Source organism: Rhinoderma darwinii, chromosome 2 (assembly GCF_050947455.1).
Source record: "Rhinoderma darwinii isolate aRhiDar2 chromosome 2, aRhiDar2.hap1, whole genome shotgun sequence".
Lineage (NCBI taxonomy): Eukaryota > Metazoa > Chordata > Amphibia > Anura > Rhinodermatidae > Rhinoderma > Rhinoderma darwinii.
In genome coordinates, this window is record NC_134688.1 from 307,042,052 (window position 1) to 307,061,850 (window position 19,799).

Sequence of the window (19,799 nt, forward strand, 5' to 3'; positions counted from 1 at the left end):
TCTTGTTGCAGTGAAGTGTCGGCTGTTTCATACAGCTGACACACGCAAGTTATTTGCGGGCTCGTGAGCCCGCTCTATACTTTCCCTCCCGGCCTCCACAGTATATATATGGCAGATGTCGGGAAGGGGTTCAAAACCTCATTTACATGTACTGGAAAAAAAATCAACACTGAAAAACAAGTATGCTGTTGATTTTCAAATCCACGGCATTCCTACGTTATGGATTATAACCGCAGATATCGTCCATTTAATGTATCAGGTGAATTCCACTGTACAATCCATTTAAGAAGTGAAAGTTTTGCTGCAAAATCACTGTGATTTCAGCTGCGGATTTGTGGCAGGATATGAGGGTGAATTTTTCCACTGCATGTGAACTCAGCCTAAGGGCTTGTCCGAACGTAGCGGAATTGCTGCTTTTTTCTCGTCCAGAATTGAGGAATGAAAAAACGCAGCAGAATACAGTAGCAGCAAAGTGGATGAGATTTAACAAATAATGAGCGGAAAAAACGCTCAGAAATGGACCTGCGGTGCAGAATTTTATTCCAGAGCATGTCAATTGTTTTGCATAATCGCTCCGTATTTTCTGCGGGTTTTCTTGAATTCAATGGGGAGGTAAAACCCTGCAACAAATAACAGTAAAAAAACACCATGCTTACCTAGGAGTCTGTGTTTCTTCCACCAAGCAGGCCTCCTGGGATGACGCTTCAACCCATGTGACCACCACTGTAGCTAATTACAGGCTGCAGCAGTCTCGTGGGATGAAACTTATTTAGTATGTTTTCCATTACTTAGAGTCCATCTTGTTTCACCAAATTTTCCATAAATCAAGTACAAGTGATGATACATTTTGTAAGGCCTTGTTCACATCTGCGTCGGAGGCTTTGTTAGGGGTCTCCGTCGTAGATCCGGCTGAGATCACCGGAGATCAGCATGCTGCACTATTGTCTCTGGTAAAACCACAGACACACTGACGGAAAGCCGGCGGAACCCATTAAAGTCAACGGAAACATTGCTTCTGGCATTACAGAATGTCACAATGCAGATGTGAACATAGCCTTAGATATCTTTTATAGCAAAATGCCTCTTTCTACACCTACACCAACTTTTCTCTTCGTCCAGCCTCTTAAAACCAATCTCTCACTTTTAATCCACTGCTAATATCCGTCCATTTTCGGCTTCACTGGGGGATCAGGCTACAACTTCTTCCCATAGAAGTCTAAGAAGAGGGGGTGGAGGAGGGCCATAGGTTCTTAATCTCAGCCTGTGCCTAACAGGAGAGCCTGAGTAAGGCCTCATGCACACGACCGTAAAAACTCCCGTTATTACGGGTCGTAATTACGACCCGTAATAACGGGCTCATAGACTTCTATTGGCGACGGGTGCCTTCCCGTTTTCTCACGGGAAGGTGCCCGTGCCGTTGAAAAAGATAGAACATGTCCTATTTCAGGCCGTAATAACGGCACGGACAGTCCATAGAAGTCTATGGAGCTCTCGTAATGACGGGTGGCTACATGTGTGCACCCGTCATTACGGCAGCGTTGCTAATCGACGTCAGTAAATAGTCACTGTTCAGGGAGCTGAAAGAGTTAACTGATCGGCAGTAACTCTTTCAGCACCCTGGACAGTGACTACCGATCAGTATAAACCTGTAAAAAATAAAAATAAAAGACTTTCATACTTACCGACAACTTCCTGCTTCCTCCAGTCCGGTCTCCCGCCCGTTGCCTTGGTGACGCGTCCCTCTCGACATCCGGCCCGACGTCCTGGATGACGTATCAGGCCATGTGACCGCTGCAGCCAATCACAGGTCACTCACAGGCTGCAGCGGTCACATGGACTGCCGCGTCATCCAGGGATGTCGGGCTGGATGTGAAGAGAGGGATGCGTCACCAAGACAACGGCCGGGTAAGTATGAATTTCTTTAACTTTTATTACAGAAAAGGCTGTCCCTTCTCTCTATCCTGCACTGATAGAGAGAAGGGGCTGCCGATTAGTGCAGTGCTATTTTGCCGCCAAAAACGTGCCCGTAAATAAGGCCTCATGCACACGACCGTATTTTTGTCCACCCGTAAATACTGGCGTAAATACGGGTCCTTGGTCACACGTATTCGACCCGCATTGCACCAGTATTTACGGACCCGTGCCCGTAAATACGGGTCCGGTGTCACCCGTACTCCACCCGTATTTACGGGCACGTTTTTGGCTGCAAAATTGCACTGCACTAATCGGCAGCCCTTCTCTCTATCAGTGCAGGATAAAGAGAAGGGACAGCCCTTTCCGTAATAAAAGTAAAATAAATTCATACTTACCCGGCCGTTGTCTTGGTGACGTGTCCCTCTCCTGACATCCAGTCCGACCTCCCTGGATGACGCGGCAGTCTATGTGACCGCTGCAGCCAGTGATTGGCCTGTGATTGGCTGCAGCGGTCACATGGACTGTAACGCCATCCCACGAGGCCGGACTGGAGGAAGAAGCAGGGAGTTCTGGGTAAGTATGAACGTCTTTTTTATTTTTACAGCTTTATCTATATTCTGATCGGTAGCCACTGTCCAGGGTGCTGAAACAGTTACTGCCGATCGTTTAACTCTTTCAGCACCCTGGACAGTGACCATTTACTGAGGTCGCCTAGCAACGCTCCCGTAATTACGGGTGCACACACGTAGTCACCCGTAATTACGGGAGCCCCATAGACTTTCATGGGCTGCCCGTGCCGTAATTACGGCCTGAAATAGGACATGTTCTATCTTTTTCAATGACACGGGCACCTTCCCTTAAGCATACGGGGAGGTACCCGTGGCCAATAAAAGTCTATAGGCCCGTAATTACGGGAGTTTTTATGGTCGTGTGCATGAGGCCTAAGAGAAAGGTAAAGACACACAGTTACAGTATTGGTGCTTGGGAGTGGTTTTAGTGCCAGACTTGGCTTCTCTGTTTCTAGAGCTGCAGCTCTGTGAGAACCATGTAGCATAAGTGTGATCTCAGATGCATTTCTGCATTCTCTAGTGGTCTCTCAATCTCACTAAGCAAAGCTTAAAATATTAAATAAATTACATCAAAGTACTCCCAAGGCTATGATCATACACTGTGCTGCAGCTATTAAAACCCCAGTAAGAGGACATGGCGTGTACCCTCTGGGGTACATGTACCAGGAGTTGAGAAGCTAGGCTCTAGATGACAGCATGTAGGACATTTAGCATGGCCGGAGAGTGTTTGTATAGTGAATAAGGGTCTACACTAGGAAAGTGGACATATTTTTATTGTACCCACCCCCCTTTGTATGCCCTTCTGTTTTTGTAACACTAGACAACTCACCATTCTAATTTTATTTCAGGAATACATCCATCTCTGTGGAGCAGGGATGATATTATTCAGTGGTTACGATGGGCAGAGGAAGAATATTCACTAAAGAAAACAGATGACAGCAAGTTTGTAATGAATGGAAGAGCGCTGTGTATTCTTACAAAGTTTGATTTTAAAGCCCGTTCTCCTAGTTCAGGTACAGAACTTTTCACTGTTTACATTCGTAATATTCGTAATATTAATAGAGATATGCTTTTGACAATATATAATTAATTTCCTTTATGTATTAATGTGAGTTTCACATTTTTATCTAGAAATCAAATAAGCCGTTATGGAATAATTTTAATTTATTCCACTTAAGCAAGAGAAAGTAGTTAAGAAATACAAAAAATATCTCCAAATTAGTCACCCTATGCTCGTGCAGGCACTATGTATGTGCACTTTATACACAATCTAAAGTAATTATGTTACCAAGACTAAAAGTACACTTCATAGTGTGAAACATGTCCGCCTACCAGAACCCTTCATAGCTCAAGCTGGTCAAAGTTTTAATGATAATCTTCAACGATACAAAAAATTATTATGAATGTTAATGATAATCGTTATGTATATTCTACTAAAAACAATCGGCTCTGACCAATGTAAATTCCCCCCACCAGTAATTGTTCGTGCTTTAAAATTATTTGATCATATAATTTATGTTACCATCATCTGCATCTGACAAAAATTTATATGGCCTTGTGGGAAAGTGCGCGTTCAAGCTGGATAGCGGCACAGTTACGACACTCTAAGCCGCAGTAGTTTAGTATAGTTTCTACAGGGCACATATCAGGCAACTCACCTCTAACTACACTCCTGGCGAGCAGCGGCAAAGCGGCGTCCGTTACGGCAGAAATTACGGTACTGTTTTCAGGAGAAAACAGCACCGTAATTTCAGCCGTAATGGCATGTGCAGGCGTCTTTCGCTGCGCCCATTACGGACGAAATTGAAGCTGCTTTTCCATGGAGTCAATGGAAGACGGGTCCAATTACGTCTCAAGAAGTGACAGGCACTTCTTTGACGCCGGCGTCTTTTTTACGTCGGCACAGAACATCGTAAACCCCATTCAAATGAATGGGCAGATATTTGCCGACGCTTTTGAGACGCATTTTCGGACGTAATTCGAGGCTAAAATGCCCGAATTACGTCCGTAAATAGGGTGTGTGAACCCAGCCGGAGTCTTTCTGGCAATACTGTCTGGCCGCTGTCATACCTTTAGAACAAAGTCTACAGGCCCCATTCAAGATGGTGCCAGCGCAACTGCCTGGAAGAGACCATACGGTCCACCCTTCAAGACTCTTCGGAGCCCAGCCACTCATTCCTAGAGGGCTCTTCTGTTAGACACAGGCAGAAATTAAGAGCCTCTGACTTTACAAATCTGCTACAGCAATCCCATGCCCTACTTGAGATGGAGCTGAACAAGACCTCAGCTAAAATTACTCATGACCTCATTAAAGAAATTAGGGAGCTGGGCACCCGCACAGATCTCCTAGAACAGTGCATGGATGAAATGGTGTGTCCCACTCCTCACTCCAGTATGACCTGCTGGTAGACCGGGATGACAACTTGCAACTCCATAACAAGCTAGAGGATTTTGAGAATATAGCCTGCCGGGACAATGTTTGTATAAGTGAACTATCCGAGCACATCGTTGATCTGCAAGCCACAATTACGGTGCTATTGCAGGAACTTTCCCATAAAATCTCAGCAGAGCGCCTTGAAATGGATAGGGTTCTTCAAGTCTTGATGGCTAAGTAAGTTGAGGGACCCTCCGTGACATCATCACAAAGTTACATTTCTACTGCACTAGGTAGGAATTGATGTTGGCGGCCCATACTGCCACTTCCCTGACTTTTCAAGGTCACACGTACCAACTAATTTCTGACCTGGCACCTTTTATCATAGCCAAGAAACGTGCTTTAAAGCCCTACTTAGAAATTATGCAGAGGAAGAACATCATGTACCAATGGATCTTCCCCTTTAAATTTACATTTATCTCCAATGACAAGGTTCGCACTGTCCTTTACCTTAAAGGGGTGAAAAAATGCTTATCACAGCTTTGTTTGGAAGGCACCACATCCAGCCTATCACCTCCTCCAGATGACCTATCCCAGAGCAGACCCAGTACCTCACAGCTTACATTCCCTACCAGCCCAGCACGCAGCTATAAGCGCTCAACCTCATTCCAGCATGTGCCTTGACTTCTTGCTGGACTTTCCACATTGTGCAGCTAAATGTAATCAGCTACTCTAGATTAGTATCACATACATTTTTTTGCTTCTCATTTGCAACATACGCCTCTTATGCTGTTGCTGATTGACATTACGAGTAATTTTTATTGATTTTCAGTTTTTTCCTCCCAAACCCCCTCTTTTTTTTTTTTTTTTTTTTTTTAGTAATTTATTCTTATTGTTATCTTTTTGCTTATACTTGCATATTGATATGTAGGCTAATACCTGTATAATGTTTTCAATGTGTTCACAGTCATTCTACATCATGATGTTTCTTTAGGCTTCTGTCCCCCTGTTCCCCTCCGTTGGTCACACCAGATAAACTTTATATTGCGCCCTTCAATTCTACAATTGCAGAGTGTTCTCTATTCCTCACCACTGCAGTGCAATGTCGTCCCTCTTTCACACACTTATCTTTCACGGAAACCCTACACCACATGGGTCGCTGATGATCCTATACTGATCGATAGTTTAATGCTGCTCTCCTCATGCCCTTAACTTTAGTATTGCACAGCGTGCAAGGCTAAAACTCACCGCACAAGAAATCCAAAAGATTCCATTATTACCATATTATCCATGTTGATGTGGTTTGCTTACAAGAGACTCATTTCTCCACATCCTCTCGCGCCTAACCATATAGTCCATGCAGTACCTGGCTATTCCCCTACCTGTTTTAGAGGCTGTACTTCCACTTGTGATGTTCTGTATACATGGAGGACTTGGAGGACTTGGAGGACTTGCACCACAGTAGCAAATTTTAGTAGCAAGATATACTACCTCATTTGTACTGTGACAGGCTAATATTTGAGAAAAATTCCCTTTGGGAAGTCCTTCTCAATAAAAATATTAAAGGGGATTCCTATGCTAAGCAGAAGCTTGCCGGCATCCTATTTGTAGCCACAAAGCAGATGATAGCAAGCTCCTGAAAGCAACCTGTCCTCTTCTTATGAGAGATTTGTTCTCGAATGCAATATTACAATGATTAACCCCTCATTCAAAGAGCTATAACTTTTTTTTATTTTTGCATAGCTGTCTAAGGCCTAAGGCCTTGTTTTTTGCGGGACAAATTGTAATTTTTAATAGCACCTTTTTGGGGTACATAGAATTTAAGGCAGGATTCAAAGAAAACAGCAATTTTTGCATTGTTTTTTTATTTAATTTTTTGGGAGGTTCACTGTGCGGGTTAAATGATGTAATAACTTTATAGTTGGGGTTGTTACGGATGCGGCGATACCAAATATGTGTAACTTTTTTTACTTTATTTTCTTTTTAAATAATAAAGCATTTTGTTAATAATAAGTGGGTTTTAATTTTTTTCTTCACTTTTTGTTTTTACTTTTTATTAAACTTTTTTTAACTTTTTTACTAGTCCCACTAGGGGACTTCACTATGCGATCCTTCGATCACATTTATAATACACTGCAATACTTCTGTATTGCAGTGTATTATGCCTGTCCGTGTAAAACGGACAGGCATCTGCTAGGCCGTGCCTCTTGCATGACCTAACAGGCATATACTACATGCAGACCTGGGGGCCCTTATTAGGCCCCTCGGCTGCCATAGAAGACACCAGCACTCTGCGATCACACTCAGGGTGCCGGTGGGATGAGAGCTCCCTCCCTCCCTCTCTTCAAAACCACTCAGTCACCCTACTACAGTCCTTCCTGAAGATATGGGACCCATAAATAGCCTACATGTCCCCTCCTTGAGAGGCCTAAATTATCTCTCACCCCTAGGAGTCCCATTAATCACCCTACCGGATCATGACTCTCCTTTAGACCGAGCATATTTTGATAATTTGCCCACCGATACCCTCCCCTAGCCCTGTCTGTCCATGTTCCGCTTTCTAGTTATCTGTGGGCCACCAGTGACAGTTTTACTATGTCTCCACTTGTGTAGCAATTGTCTTTTGTCTTCTACGTATATGCAATGCAGTTACGATCTTCTGTAGCAAAAGAGATGCCACTTTGTATTTGCTTGTATTAATGTTGTTTATTTAGAAATGTAATAAAAACAATGTTTTAAAAAAGGCATAATGTCTCCCATGATACAAAAAGATATTCCTGGTAAATATATATTTGTGTATGTTCCTTTTCCAATTAACATACTCACAAAAGCATTTGGAATACTTATCGTATCGGAAAATAATTCAATTTATAGCTTGTTTTACTTCTTCCTACATTCTCATTGTCTTCTGTCAGAGGTATGTTGAGTTGTGAAGATACACTCACAAAACAGCAGTATACCTACCAATAAACTAAATGGGTGACATTAGTCAGGTATGCCATTACATTATGACTGGCTTTTGACTACTTATGTCCAAACATTTAAAATCCATTGAGATAGCAGGAAAAGGTAGATGACAATATTCTAAGACTGTTTAAAGCCTTAACAGAACAGGGCAGATCCTTATATTTAGCTTGTATATTCTCTGTGCATTGTATAACTACCAGTGATTTAATAGCTTTAATTTGGTGAACCTCAAAAACTTTGTAAGCGGTTCTCATAGGCAGGAAGGTATAATAAGAGCATGGCCTCAAATTTCTCTATCGCCATCATGGAAATATTCGGAGCTATGACTATAACGCTAGATTCACATGAGCGTAGGATATCTCGAACGTGAAAAACTGCAATTTTTCACGACCGGGGTGCATCTGTGCTGCACCCCTGTGGGATGCGTTATCACGCATCCCCCATAGACTAGAGCCTATGGAGGGATGCGTGAAGCACAAAAAAATTGGACATGTCCTATTTTTCATGGACCCTTCACAAGCTCTGTTGAAACAACGATTGTGTGAAAGGCCCCATTGAATTACATAGGTTTGTTTAGACGGCCGCCACACTGACTTATTCAACGTTCATGTGAATAAGGCCTAAAGTGTCTAAATGGCTTAGAAATGACAAAGCATGTCAAGATTTATTAAGTAATGTCTGGTATGGTGGCACAACACATATATAGGTGGTCCACCTTAAGATTTAAAACATTTAAAGTTGTGACACAAAGAGGATTGGAGGTCAGAGGGCTACATCTGGCTGAGCAGGTCTGATGTCGAACTATAAGAGACGTTGACATAACAGGAGTAATGTAGCTGTGGGTGCAGAGGTTGCAGTTGCAGCCAAGCAATGGTGCTATATCTACATAAGATACTTCTACAGAATTATATAAATTACGTGATATTTGAAAGTGCCAGATTTTGCATCTGGGCTCAACAGGGTTTTCCAACAATCGAAAGACTCCCTAAAGCAGACTAAAATAGTTTGATGACATTTTAACCATGGTGACGTCATTATGGACGACATGTCAATGTGCTAGGACATAAACATTGGAGTAGTTGGGAATAACAAGGATAAATGTTGGAAAACCTCTTTCATGCTACGTTTCTGTATCACATATTTAATCATGTACTTTTGACTGTAAAAAAGACAGTAACACAAACTAATACCTTTCTTCTTTTTTACAGTGTATGCTGATGTACAGAAAAAACAGAGTCTCCAAGGCGCTGCTGCACTAGGAAGGCAATAGGCATAAACGATATGTAATATACAAGCGATTTATTGAAAACAAGGCTACGCGTTTCAATGCCGCACCGGCATCTTCATCAGGCCATAAAAGAAGCATATCAACTGCACAGTTTAAATACACACTGAACACTGAAAAAACCCGCCAATGTGACCGGGGTCAAAGTGCTCAGGTGACGTCACAAATGAAAGGAATGCAACCATTCACACAAGGCAGTAGATCGTATAATCAGCGGTCAGGACCTTGGACAGCAGCATTGCAAACCAAACGCAACTGAATCAAAGGAAACACATAGCAAAAAGAACAGCAATGGTACATAGTGCAGAAAATTGCAAATGGATATTAAATATTGAATATTATTAAAATACTCTATTATGGCGGAGCAATATAAATAAGAAAAATAAATAAAAGAAACAATCCAAATATACAAGAATATATATATATATATATATATATATATATATATATACGGCAGTAAAATTACTTGAAAATAGAAGCATCCAAAGGGATGTTAAAAAGACTGTATCTAAATCGAGGTAGAAGAAACAGAATGATATTAGCAGATTAATTTTAGAAACATCTAAACGTATGCTGAAAGTAATAGCATCCAAAAGTGATCAATATGGATGCTAAAATGACAGCGCACGTATGAACAGAAAGACGGGCATCAATTAAATATGTACTCAAAAAGGGATAACAAAATATAATACAATAAGATACCATTATGAAAAAATAATAAACAATTATAGAATATAATTATATAGGTGCAATACAATAGGTAATTAAATGAATTGTTAGTATAAAAACAAGATAGAAGGGAAGCAGGTGCGTGACAACCAGTCAAATAGCTAGGTATTAAAAATGAGGAATACGGAGAAAAAATTAGGAAATCGGGAAGATGACGTAGCGGTAAGGGAGTAACAGTAATAATATCTATGTAATTGCCAAAAAAGCCGCTAAATCGGATTAACCTGAATTACGAACTGAACGAATTGAAAGGAGTACATGGAGCTAGGAACTACAAACCAATGGCAAATGAGAGGAAAAAAGGACTCAATCAAACGAGCACAGAAATTACTATTGAATGGATAAACATTATTGTGAAAATATAGGATATCAAGAAGATGTCGTAGCGATAAGGGAGTAACAGTTATAATATCTATGTAATTGGCAAAAAAACGCTAAATCGGAATAACCTGAATTATGAACTAAACGAATTGAAAGGAGTGCATGGAACTAGGAGCTAAAAAACAATGGCAAATGAGATGAAAAAAGGACTCAATTAAACAAGCACAGAAATTACTGTTGGATGGATAAACATTATTGTGATATCAATAATCAGTATTACTCTAGGGAAGATTCAGAGAGATCATTCAAACCATATGGTTGGAGAGTCCTCAGTTTGAAAATCCAATAATTTTCACGTTGCTTGAGTTTACTAAATCTATTGGCAGTATTTAGTGAAATTTGTTCGATGGGTGTGACTGTTATTTCATTAAAAAGATTATTATGAGTAGAGGCAAAGTGACGGGAGACACTATGTTTCATAAATCCTGAAGTTACATTGAACCTATGGCTATTAACTCTGGTTCGTAGGCATTGTGTCGTGCGGCCAATGTATTGTAGATGACAGGGGCATTCAAGCATATAGATGATAAATGAACTCCCACAATTCAGGAAACTATTGATCTTGAAAGATTCATCAGTCACTGTGGATGTATACTTTGTGGCTCTATGGGTGATAATAGCACAGCCCATACAGCGATGGTGGCCACATTTGAAAGAGCCTAATAGTTTAGGGAGCAAAGTTGAGCAGGTCGCTGAAGGATTGCTCAGTCTACTGGGGGCCAAGATATTTTTTAAAGATTTTGAACGTCTAAAAGTAACAATAGGTTTACTAGGCAATTCCGTCTTAAGATAGGGATCACTGGTCAGAATATGCCAATGTCTCTCTAGGATTTCCCTGATTTTCTTATTACCACTATTGAATGTGGTAATAAAATTGTTGCTAAAATTTTGGACTGTCTTCTTGTCCACCTTTTCCTCAATGCACGATGCTTGGGTTAGTAGGGCAGCTTTATGCCGGGCTCCTTTTATGAGATTGGTTGGAAAGTTCTTCTCTTTGAATCTTTTTTCTAAAATATTACATTCCCTATTAAAATCCATATTGGTAGTACAGTTTTTTCTTAACCTCCTAAATTGACCAAAAGGGACATTTTTGATCCATGGAGGATAATGAGCACTATTAAAATTAATGTAACTATTGACATCTACCGTTTTAAAATGAGTCTTCGTATTAAATTTATTGGAGGCAGTGTCAAAAGAAATAGTTAAATCCAGAAAATCAATGGACGTGGTTGAAAAGGTGTGTGTAAAAGAAAGCCCATAAGTATTCTGATTAAGAAATTCAATAAAAGATGCAGCCTCAGACTCATTACCCATCCAAATAAAGAGGAGATCGTCAAGATAGCGTTTATAAAATAAAATCTTATTTTTGAAGCGGTGATCCTGGTAAATATAATGATCTTCAAAATTTCCCATATAAAGGTTGGCATAAGAGGGTGCGAACCTGGAACCCATAGCACACCCCTTAATCTGGTTGTAAATTTTTTTATCAAAACTGAACGAATTGTGGTGGAGAATAAAATGAACACATTTGGTGATGAATTCAATCTGACTAGTGGGCATGTGGGTTTTGGTAGCTAATGTAGACTCAATAACCTTAAGGCCTTTGGAGTGGGGGATATTGCTGTATAGAGCGGTGACATCTGCAGTGAGAAAATTAATGGGATGCATGGAATTAGTGACATTAGTGGCAAGAAGCTCTCTAATAACTTGCGTCGAATCCTTAAGATATGATGATAGGCCGACCACTAAGGGTGGTAGATGCAGGTCAACAAAGTGGGAGAGGTTGCTGGTTAAGGACCCAATCCCAGAAATGATGGGGCGTCCAGGGGGATTTGTGATGGATTTATGTATCTTAGGAAGATGATACATAAATGGCAAATTTGGAAAAGGCATATTGAGAAAGCCCTTTTCTTTTTTTGTAATAATGCCATCTCGGAATGCTGTCTCAATTAGATTAGCATATTTTAATGAGTGGTCGTGTAGGGGATTCGCTGTCAATTGAACATAAAAATTAGTGTCCCCTACACGACCACTCATTAAAATATGCTAATCTAATTGAGAGAGCATTCCGAGATGGCATTATTACAAAAAAAGAAAAGGGCTTTCTCAATATGCCTTTTCCAAATTTGCCATTTATGTACCATCTTCCTAAGATACATAAATCCATCACAAATCCCCCTGGATGCCCCATCATTTCTGGGATTGGGTCCTTAACCAGCAACCTCTCCCACTTTGTTGACCTGCATCTACAACCCTTAGTGGTCGGCCTATCATCATATCTTAAGGATTCGACGCAAGTTATTAGAGAGCTTCTTGCCACTAATGTCACTAATTCCATGCATCCCATTAATTTTCTCACTGCAGATGTCACCGCTCTATAAAGCAATATCCCCCACTCCAAAGGCCTTAAGGTTATTGAGTCTACATTAGCTACCAAAACCCACATGCCCACTAGTCAGATTGAATTCATCACCAAATGTGTTCATTTTATTCTCCACCACAATTCGTTCAGTTTTGATAAAAAAATTTACAACCAGATTAAGGGGTGTGCTACGGGTTCCAGGTTCGCACCCTCTTATGCCAACCTTTATATGGCAAATTTTGAAGATCATTATATTTACCAGGATCACCGCTTCAAAAATAAGATTTTATTTTATAAACGCTATATTGACGATCTCCTCTTTATTTGGATGGGTAATGAGTCTGAGGCTGCATCTTTTATTGAATTTCTTAATCAGAATACTTATGGGCTTTCTTTTACACACACCTTTTCAACCACGTCCATTGATTTTCTGGATTTAACTATTTCTTTTGACACTGCCTCCAATAAATTTAATACAAAGACTCATTTTAAAACGGTAGATGTCAATAGTTACATTAATTTTAATAGTGCTCATTATCCTCCATGGATCAAAAATGTCCCTTTTGGTCAATTTAGGAGGTTAAGAAAAAACTGTACTACCAATATGGATTTTAATAGGGAATGTAATATTTTAGAAAAAAGATTCAAAGAGAAGAACTTTCCAACCAATCTCATAAAAGGAGCCCGGCATAAAGCTGCCCTACTAACCCAAGCATCGTGCATTGAGGAAAAGGTGGACAAGAAGACAGTCCAAAATTTTAGCAACAATTTTATTACCACATTCAATAGTGGTAATAAGAAAATCAGGGAAATCCTAGAGAGACAATGGCATATTCTGACCAGTGATCCCTATCTTAAGACGGAATTGCCTAGTAAACCTATTGTTACTTTTAGACGTTCAAAATCTTTTAAAAAATATCTTGGCCCCCAGTAGACTGAGCAATCCTTCAGCGACCTGCTCAACTTTGCTCCCTAAACTATTAGGCTCTTTCAAATGTGGCCACCATCGCTGTATGTGCTGTGCTATTATCACCCATAGAGCCACAAAGTATACATCCACAGTGACTGATGAATCTTTCAAGATCAATAGTTTCCTGAATTGTGGGAGTTCATTTATCATCTATATGCTTGAATGCCCCTGTCATCTACAATACATTGGCCGCACGACACAATGCCTACGAACCAGAATTAATAGCCATAGGTTCAATGTAACTTCAGGATTTATGAAACATAGTGTCTCCCGTCACTTTGCCTCTACTCATAATAATCTTTTTAATGAAATAACAGTCACACCCATCGAACAAATTTCACTAAATACTGCCAATAGATTTAGTAAACTCAAGCAACGTGAAAATTATTGGATTTTCAAACTGAGGACTCTCCAACCATATGGTTTGAATGATCTCTCTGAATCTTCCCTAGAGTAATACTGATTATTGATATCACAATAATGTTTATCCATCCAACAGTAATTTCTGTGCTTGTTTAATTGAGTCCTTTTTTCCTCTCATTTGCCATTGTTTTTTAGCTCCTAGTTCCATGCACTCCTTTCAATTCGTTTAGTTCATAATTCAGGTTATTCCGATTTAGCGGTTTTTTGCCAATCACATAGATATTATAACTGTTACTCCCTTATCGCTACGACATCTTCTTGATATCCTATATTTTCACAATAATGTTTATCCATTCAATAGTAATTTCTGTGCTCGTTTGATTGAGTCCTTTTTTCCTCTCATTTGCCATTGGTTTGTAGTTCCTAGCTCCATGTACTCCTTTCAATTCGTTCAGTTCATAATTCAGGTTAATCCGATTTAGCGGCTTTTTTGGCAATTACATAGATATTATTACTGTTACTCCCTTACCGCTACGTCATCTTCCCGATTTCCTAATTTTTTCTCCGTATTCCTCATTTTTAATACCTAGCTATTTGACTGGTTGTCACGCACCTTCTTCCCTTCTATCTTGTTTTTATACTAACAATTCATTTAATTACCTATTGTATTGCACCTATATAATTATATTCTATAATTGTTTATTATTTTTTTCATAATGGTATCTTATTGTATTATATTTTGTTATCCCTTTTTGAGTACATATTTAATTGATGCCCGTCTTTCTGTTCATACGTGCGCTGTCATTTTAGCATCCATATTGATCACTTTTGGATGCTATTACTTTCAGCATACGTTTAGATGTTTCTAAAATTAATCTGCTAATATCATTCTGTTTCTTCTACCTCGATTTAGATACAGTCTTTTTAACATCCCTTTGGATGCTTCTATTTTCAAGTAATTTTACTGCCGTATATATATATATATATATATATATATATTTTTTTTTTCTTGTATATTTGGATCGTTTCTTTTATTTATTTTTCTTATTTATATTGCTCCGACATAATAGAGTATTTTAATAATATTCAATATTTAATATCCATTTGCAATTTTCTGCACTATGTACCATTGCTGTTCTTTTTGCTATGTGTTTCCTTTGATTCAGTTGCGTATGGTTTGCAATGCTGCTGTCCAAGGTCCTGACCGCTGATTATACGATCTACTGCCTTGTGTGAATGGTTGCATTCCTTTCATTTGTGACGTCATCTGAGCACTTTGACCCCGGTCACATTGGCGGGTTTTTTCAGTGTTTAGTGTGTATTTAAACTGTGCAGTTGATATGCTTCTTTTATGGCCTGATGAAGATGCCGGTGCGGCATTGAAACGCGTAGCCTTGTTTTCAATAAATCGCTTGTATATTACATATCGTTTATGCCTATTGCCTTCCTAGTGCAGCAGCGCCTTGGAGACTCTGTTTTTTCTGTACATCAGCATATCTTCTGCGGTTTTCCTTGGAACACCGGCACTGAGTCCTGGCAGCAGCAGCTACTATTCTCTCAACTGTCCGTTATCCTCTTATCCTAGGTGAGCACCTATTTGGATTTGTGGATATTGTACTTTTATTGCCCGGGTAATCTACACTATGTGGCGCTGTGTTTTCTATCTCCTATCTTCTTTTTTACAGGTGATGTTTTGTTTGAATTACTACAATGCATTAAGAATCACAGACAGGGGTTAGTAAGGTATTCTTTTTTCAGCCAGTGTATAAGAAAAAGTCACCATCCGCATCTACAGAGCTGCATAAATACAAGTGAGATATACATTGTACACTGTATCTGTGTACTGGCTGTATGCTCATATGTACTTATTATATTGTACTTATTATATTTATATTCATAAATTAATTTGTGTCAATTCTTAGAGTGTCGCTGTTTCTGGAAAATAGGCAGACCCTTTTTTCTAATTTTGGACAACTCGTTTAAGCTGGCCATTTTCAGCAGATCACATGCATTTTAACTAAATAAATGACATCAGTTAAATGGATTTCATTGTTTATTTATCTTCTGGCATCCCAGTTAGAGAAATTACCCACTTCTGTACCCATTTGTCTCTGATTAGCATCTTGCTTGAGTATTTGCATAGTTCAGAATATCTGAGCACATATAGGGTCAGTTCACACGTTGCGTAAATACTGCAGATTTTACGCAACGGAATTCGGAGGTAAAACCCGCAAAAAATAGCAGTTGTTGCGTTTTTTAGCGTCGGAATCACAGAGATTCCGCTGCAAAGAACTCAACTCACAATTTAAAAAAAAAATCTTATACTTACCCAGAAGTCTGTGTTTCTTCCTCCAGGCCAGCCTCGTGCGGTGCCGTTTCAACCCATATGACCGGTGCAGCAAATCACAGGCTGTAGTGGCGGTCACATGGGAAAAAAAGCAGCATGCTCTTTCTTGCCGCGGTTACGCCTCTCACCTCACATTGAAATCAATGGGAGGCAGAGAAAACGTTTTTCACTGCATTTTTTGCCATCAGCGCTCAATGGCCATGGCGAAAACGCAGCGTAACACGCCACGAAGATTGCGGCAAGAAATTACAGACAGGTCAAAATCTGCCTCAAAATTCCTGAAGGAATTTTGAGGCAGATTTGTCTGCCTGTAAAAACAATACGTGTGAACAGGGCCTTAGACATTTTCATTTCAGGATTTCATCATTGTAATGTTTTGTATGTTATAAATGTCAAGCCAGGAGTACAGATGATGCAATCTTTAGAAATTATTTTGTTTTTCCAGAGTGTCTGCAAATTTTTTGTCTGTCCATGATTTTTGGCTAAGTTGTTTAGAAAATAAAAAAAAAGGGGTTGGTGACCCTGGTTACAATATATACTTCTGGATATGTGTTACCTGTTAGTATTACCTTTTAATATTCTGCTGCTACTATTAATTGTAATTCAATATTTAGACCAATTGATAGATATCTGAAGTTAGTATCAAATACAATAAAAACATTGGTAAGTCTTATGTGTCTAGTTGAAGTTAGACAACCAAATGTAAAATATGATGTTTTCACTGAAAGTACATTCTTATCAACATTTAAATCGCAAATTACAGGGCACTTAAAGCTCTACCCATCCTGCCTGGGAACACTACCAAAATCGTTAACCGCCCCAAAAAATCTTCAGGAAAACCCCTTTAAATGCAGATTAGAATAAACCTTGTCCCGTTTATGGTCCGGTTTGCAGGACAGTCCCACAAAAATAAGGACATTTAGCAAGTATGCAAATAAAATCTCTATAGTTATTTTAGGCAATGAAGGTGTCTGTGATATGAGTCTCAACTTCCATATAAGTATTATTAAACTGGAAAATAAAAAAGAGTAATTAAAAGCTATGGGTGATACATGATTATTGCTTGAACTCCAATATACAAATATGAATAAATATTGCATAAAAACAACCTAATCATATATTGACTTGTGTGTTTAGAAACAGAGAATTCTCAATTATCTGCAAAACCAGCTACAGAGGATAATGTCCAAGATGTACCTCTCAATCTTTTCCGAAGGACACAAGGAACACAAAATAATGAAAGCTCTGCAGAACACATTGACTATATGGATGGAAAAATAAAGGGTAAATCTGAAAATAGAGAATGCCAAAAACGTTTTAAAATAGCTCAAAGCAGTCAATGGAAGATGTGGAGAGGCTTCAAGTAGGTCATTACTGAAATTAATGTCAGGAAGTCTCAAAACAAGTCTTCCTATGTTACTTTATCTTACATATGTCCAGTTCTGATAATCTCCAGAAACATTTAATCACTTTATTTTTTACTAGTCATAACTGTATACTGACACAAATTCCTTTTTTTCTAATCTGTTTTTATTTTCTGATTGTTTATATTTTTATTTTCTGTACATGATTATGGGGGTGAGTTCCTGCTCTGAGCTGTGAACAGCATTTTAGAGATTTGCTTTACAGCAGCCACATAGAAAACCCAGTCAGAAAACAACTCATTGACTTCTATGGAAGAGTGTTGTGGGCATGCTCTGTGTGCAGAGTTCATGTGCAGGGAGGGAAAAAGGTGAGGAGGATTGTAATCCTGCCTGTGAAAAGTGATCTCTGCAGAACAAGAAGTGTTAGCCTATTGTGAGGCTCAGTGGTCAGCGTGAGAACTGCAAGATCAATATTTTTTTTTCGATACTGATAGTAATAGATTGTGTTATGGAAAATTCTAAAAAAAAAATGTAAGGGGTTAGCCTTTTTACCCTTATTATTGAGACTGTTCCTGTTATTTCCACCCTTGTTATTGTGTGTGTGTAGCCTAGTGCTTAGAGGTTATACTCTAATATTAACTATCGCCACTACATGTTATAGCAGAGACCAGGAGGAAGTGAGATAAGGGAACTGGTTGCAGGAAGTAGAGTCGGTGTGTGTGTGTGTGTGTGACTGAGAGCTCGTGGAGGGTTAGAGGAAGTGCTGAGCTTATTTTACGACAGCAGGCCACACCCAGCTAGCGTGAGATTTGCCGGTAGGCTGGAGAAATTCAGTGAGAGCCATTGCTATTTGACCAGCCGTGGCTGTGCCCAAAAGCATGCTGAACCTAGAGTGAGAGACTGGCCAACTGTTGATTGTAACTGTTCAGAGTGATTCCTTAAAGCCTCAGACTTGGACTAAAGACTGTGTGTGCCACTTCATGACGTGGGAACTGTACTCATGTATTGTCCGGAGAAATGTGGGCAGTTGGAGTCACCTTATAGGTAGTGTCGTAACGGCTATGAGAACCCACTGAGTTGCATGGCGTTCTCGATACTACTACTGCTGGTGCATAGGCGAGATAGGCTGTGGCAAAGAGTGACCTCACAGAGAACAACAGTGGCACGGCAGAATAGGCTAAGAGACAACAGTTACTTTGGCGCAACTCAATTTGGTGGGACCTCAGGCATACTTGTTAGGTTCACCGGCCTCGGTAAGGACTGCACTGAATAAATTCAAATTGCCTGAAGTGCCCGTATTCTAAAGTCATACTGCGAGAATTTTATAAATCTATTGATCTGCAACAATTTGTGATTCATTCGAAAAAACTGTTTACACACCACCATGTTTGACACAAAAACTTGATTTAAACAATAGGTCATTTTGTCATGATACATTTTCTTTATATGTATAATTTTGAATTATAATATTATTATTTTCTAAGCCTTACTTTATAATCTCTGGACCATAGACAATTATGGCATATCCCCAGGATATGCCATAATGATCTAATAGGTATAGGTTTCACCCCAGCAAACCCCACATATCTTAAGAACATGTAAAGAATGAATGGAGTGGCACTGCAAATGCGTGGCTCTCTCCATTTAGCAAACTTGGTAGCCGTCTCACCAGGCAGTATGTGTGTCAAGGAACCCCTATTATCAATATAGGTGGGGGTCCCAGAGGTGGGACTTGCACCTATCAGATATTTATGGCATCTATCTGTTAAACATCAATTCAAATTTAATTCCTAATTTGTGGTTTTCAATTACAAAAAGACATTATTAACCACATATAGACCATTGTCAGTAAAATATATTATGGTGTCTGTAGTAAACTGATTAAAGTAATAGTCTGTAATTGTGAATCCAGGTTGCAGGATCTTGTGGGATTATTTGCACAAGCTCCTTGAGGACAAGCACTATGAATCATCCATACGGTGGGAAGATAAAGAACTGAAAATCTTTAGGATAGTGGATCCAAACAAGCTCGCCACATTCTGGGGAAATCATAAGGTAGTTTCCATATAATGTATTACCAACATAAAAATAAATGTAAACACAACCAGGCAATAATTACTTAATAATGTTTACTGGTAGGTTAAGTTGTTTAACAAGATGGAAACAAAGGGAGT

General features: G+C 39.4%; 1 protein-coding gene across 1 annotated transcript in view; it reads left to right on the forward strand.

Annotated features, from left to right (window-relative positions):
* The first annotated feature begins 219 nt into the window (after positions 1-219).
* LOC142741829 (transcription factor ETV7-like) overlaps positions 220-19,799 on the forward strand; it is a 92,297-nt gene continuing 72,717 nt past the window's right edge. The window contains exons 1-5 of the mRNA XM_075851158.1: positions 220-259; positions 3,332-3,496; positions 15,600-15,725; positions 17,399-17,545; positions 19,538-19,680. Coding sequence (XP_075707273.1) covers positions 220-259; positions 3,332-3,496; positions 15,600-15,725; positions 17,399-17,545; positions 19,538-19,680 — 621 coding nt within the window. The remainder of the gene's footprint in view (positions 260-3,331; positions 3,497-15,599; positions 15,726-17,398; positions 17,546-19,537; positions 19,681-19,799) is intronic.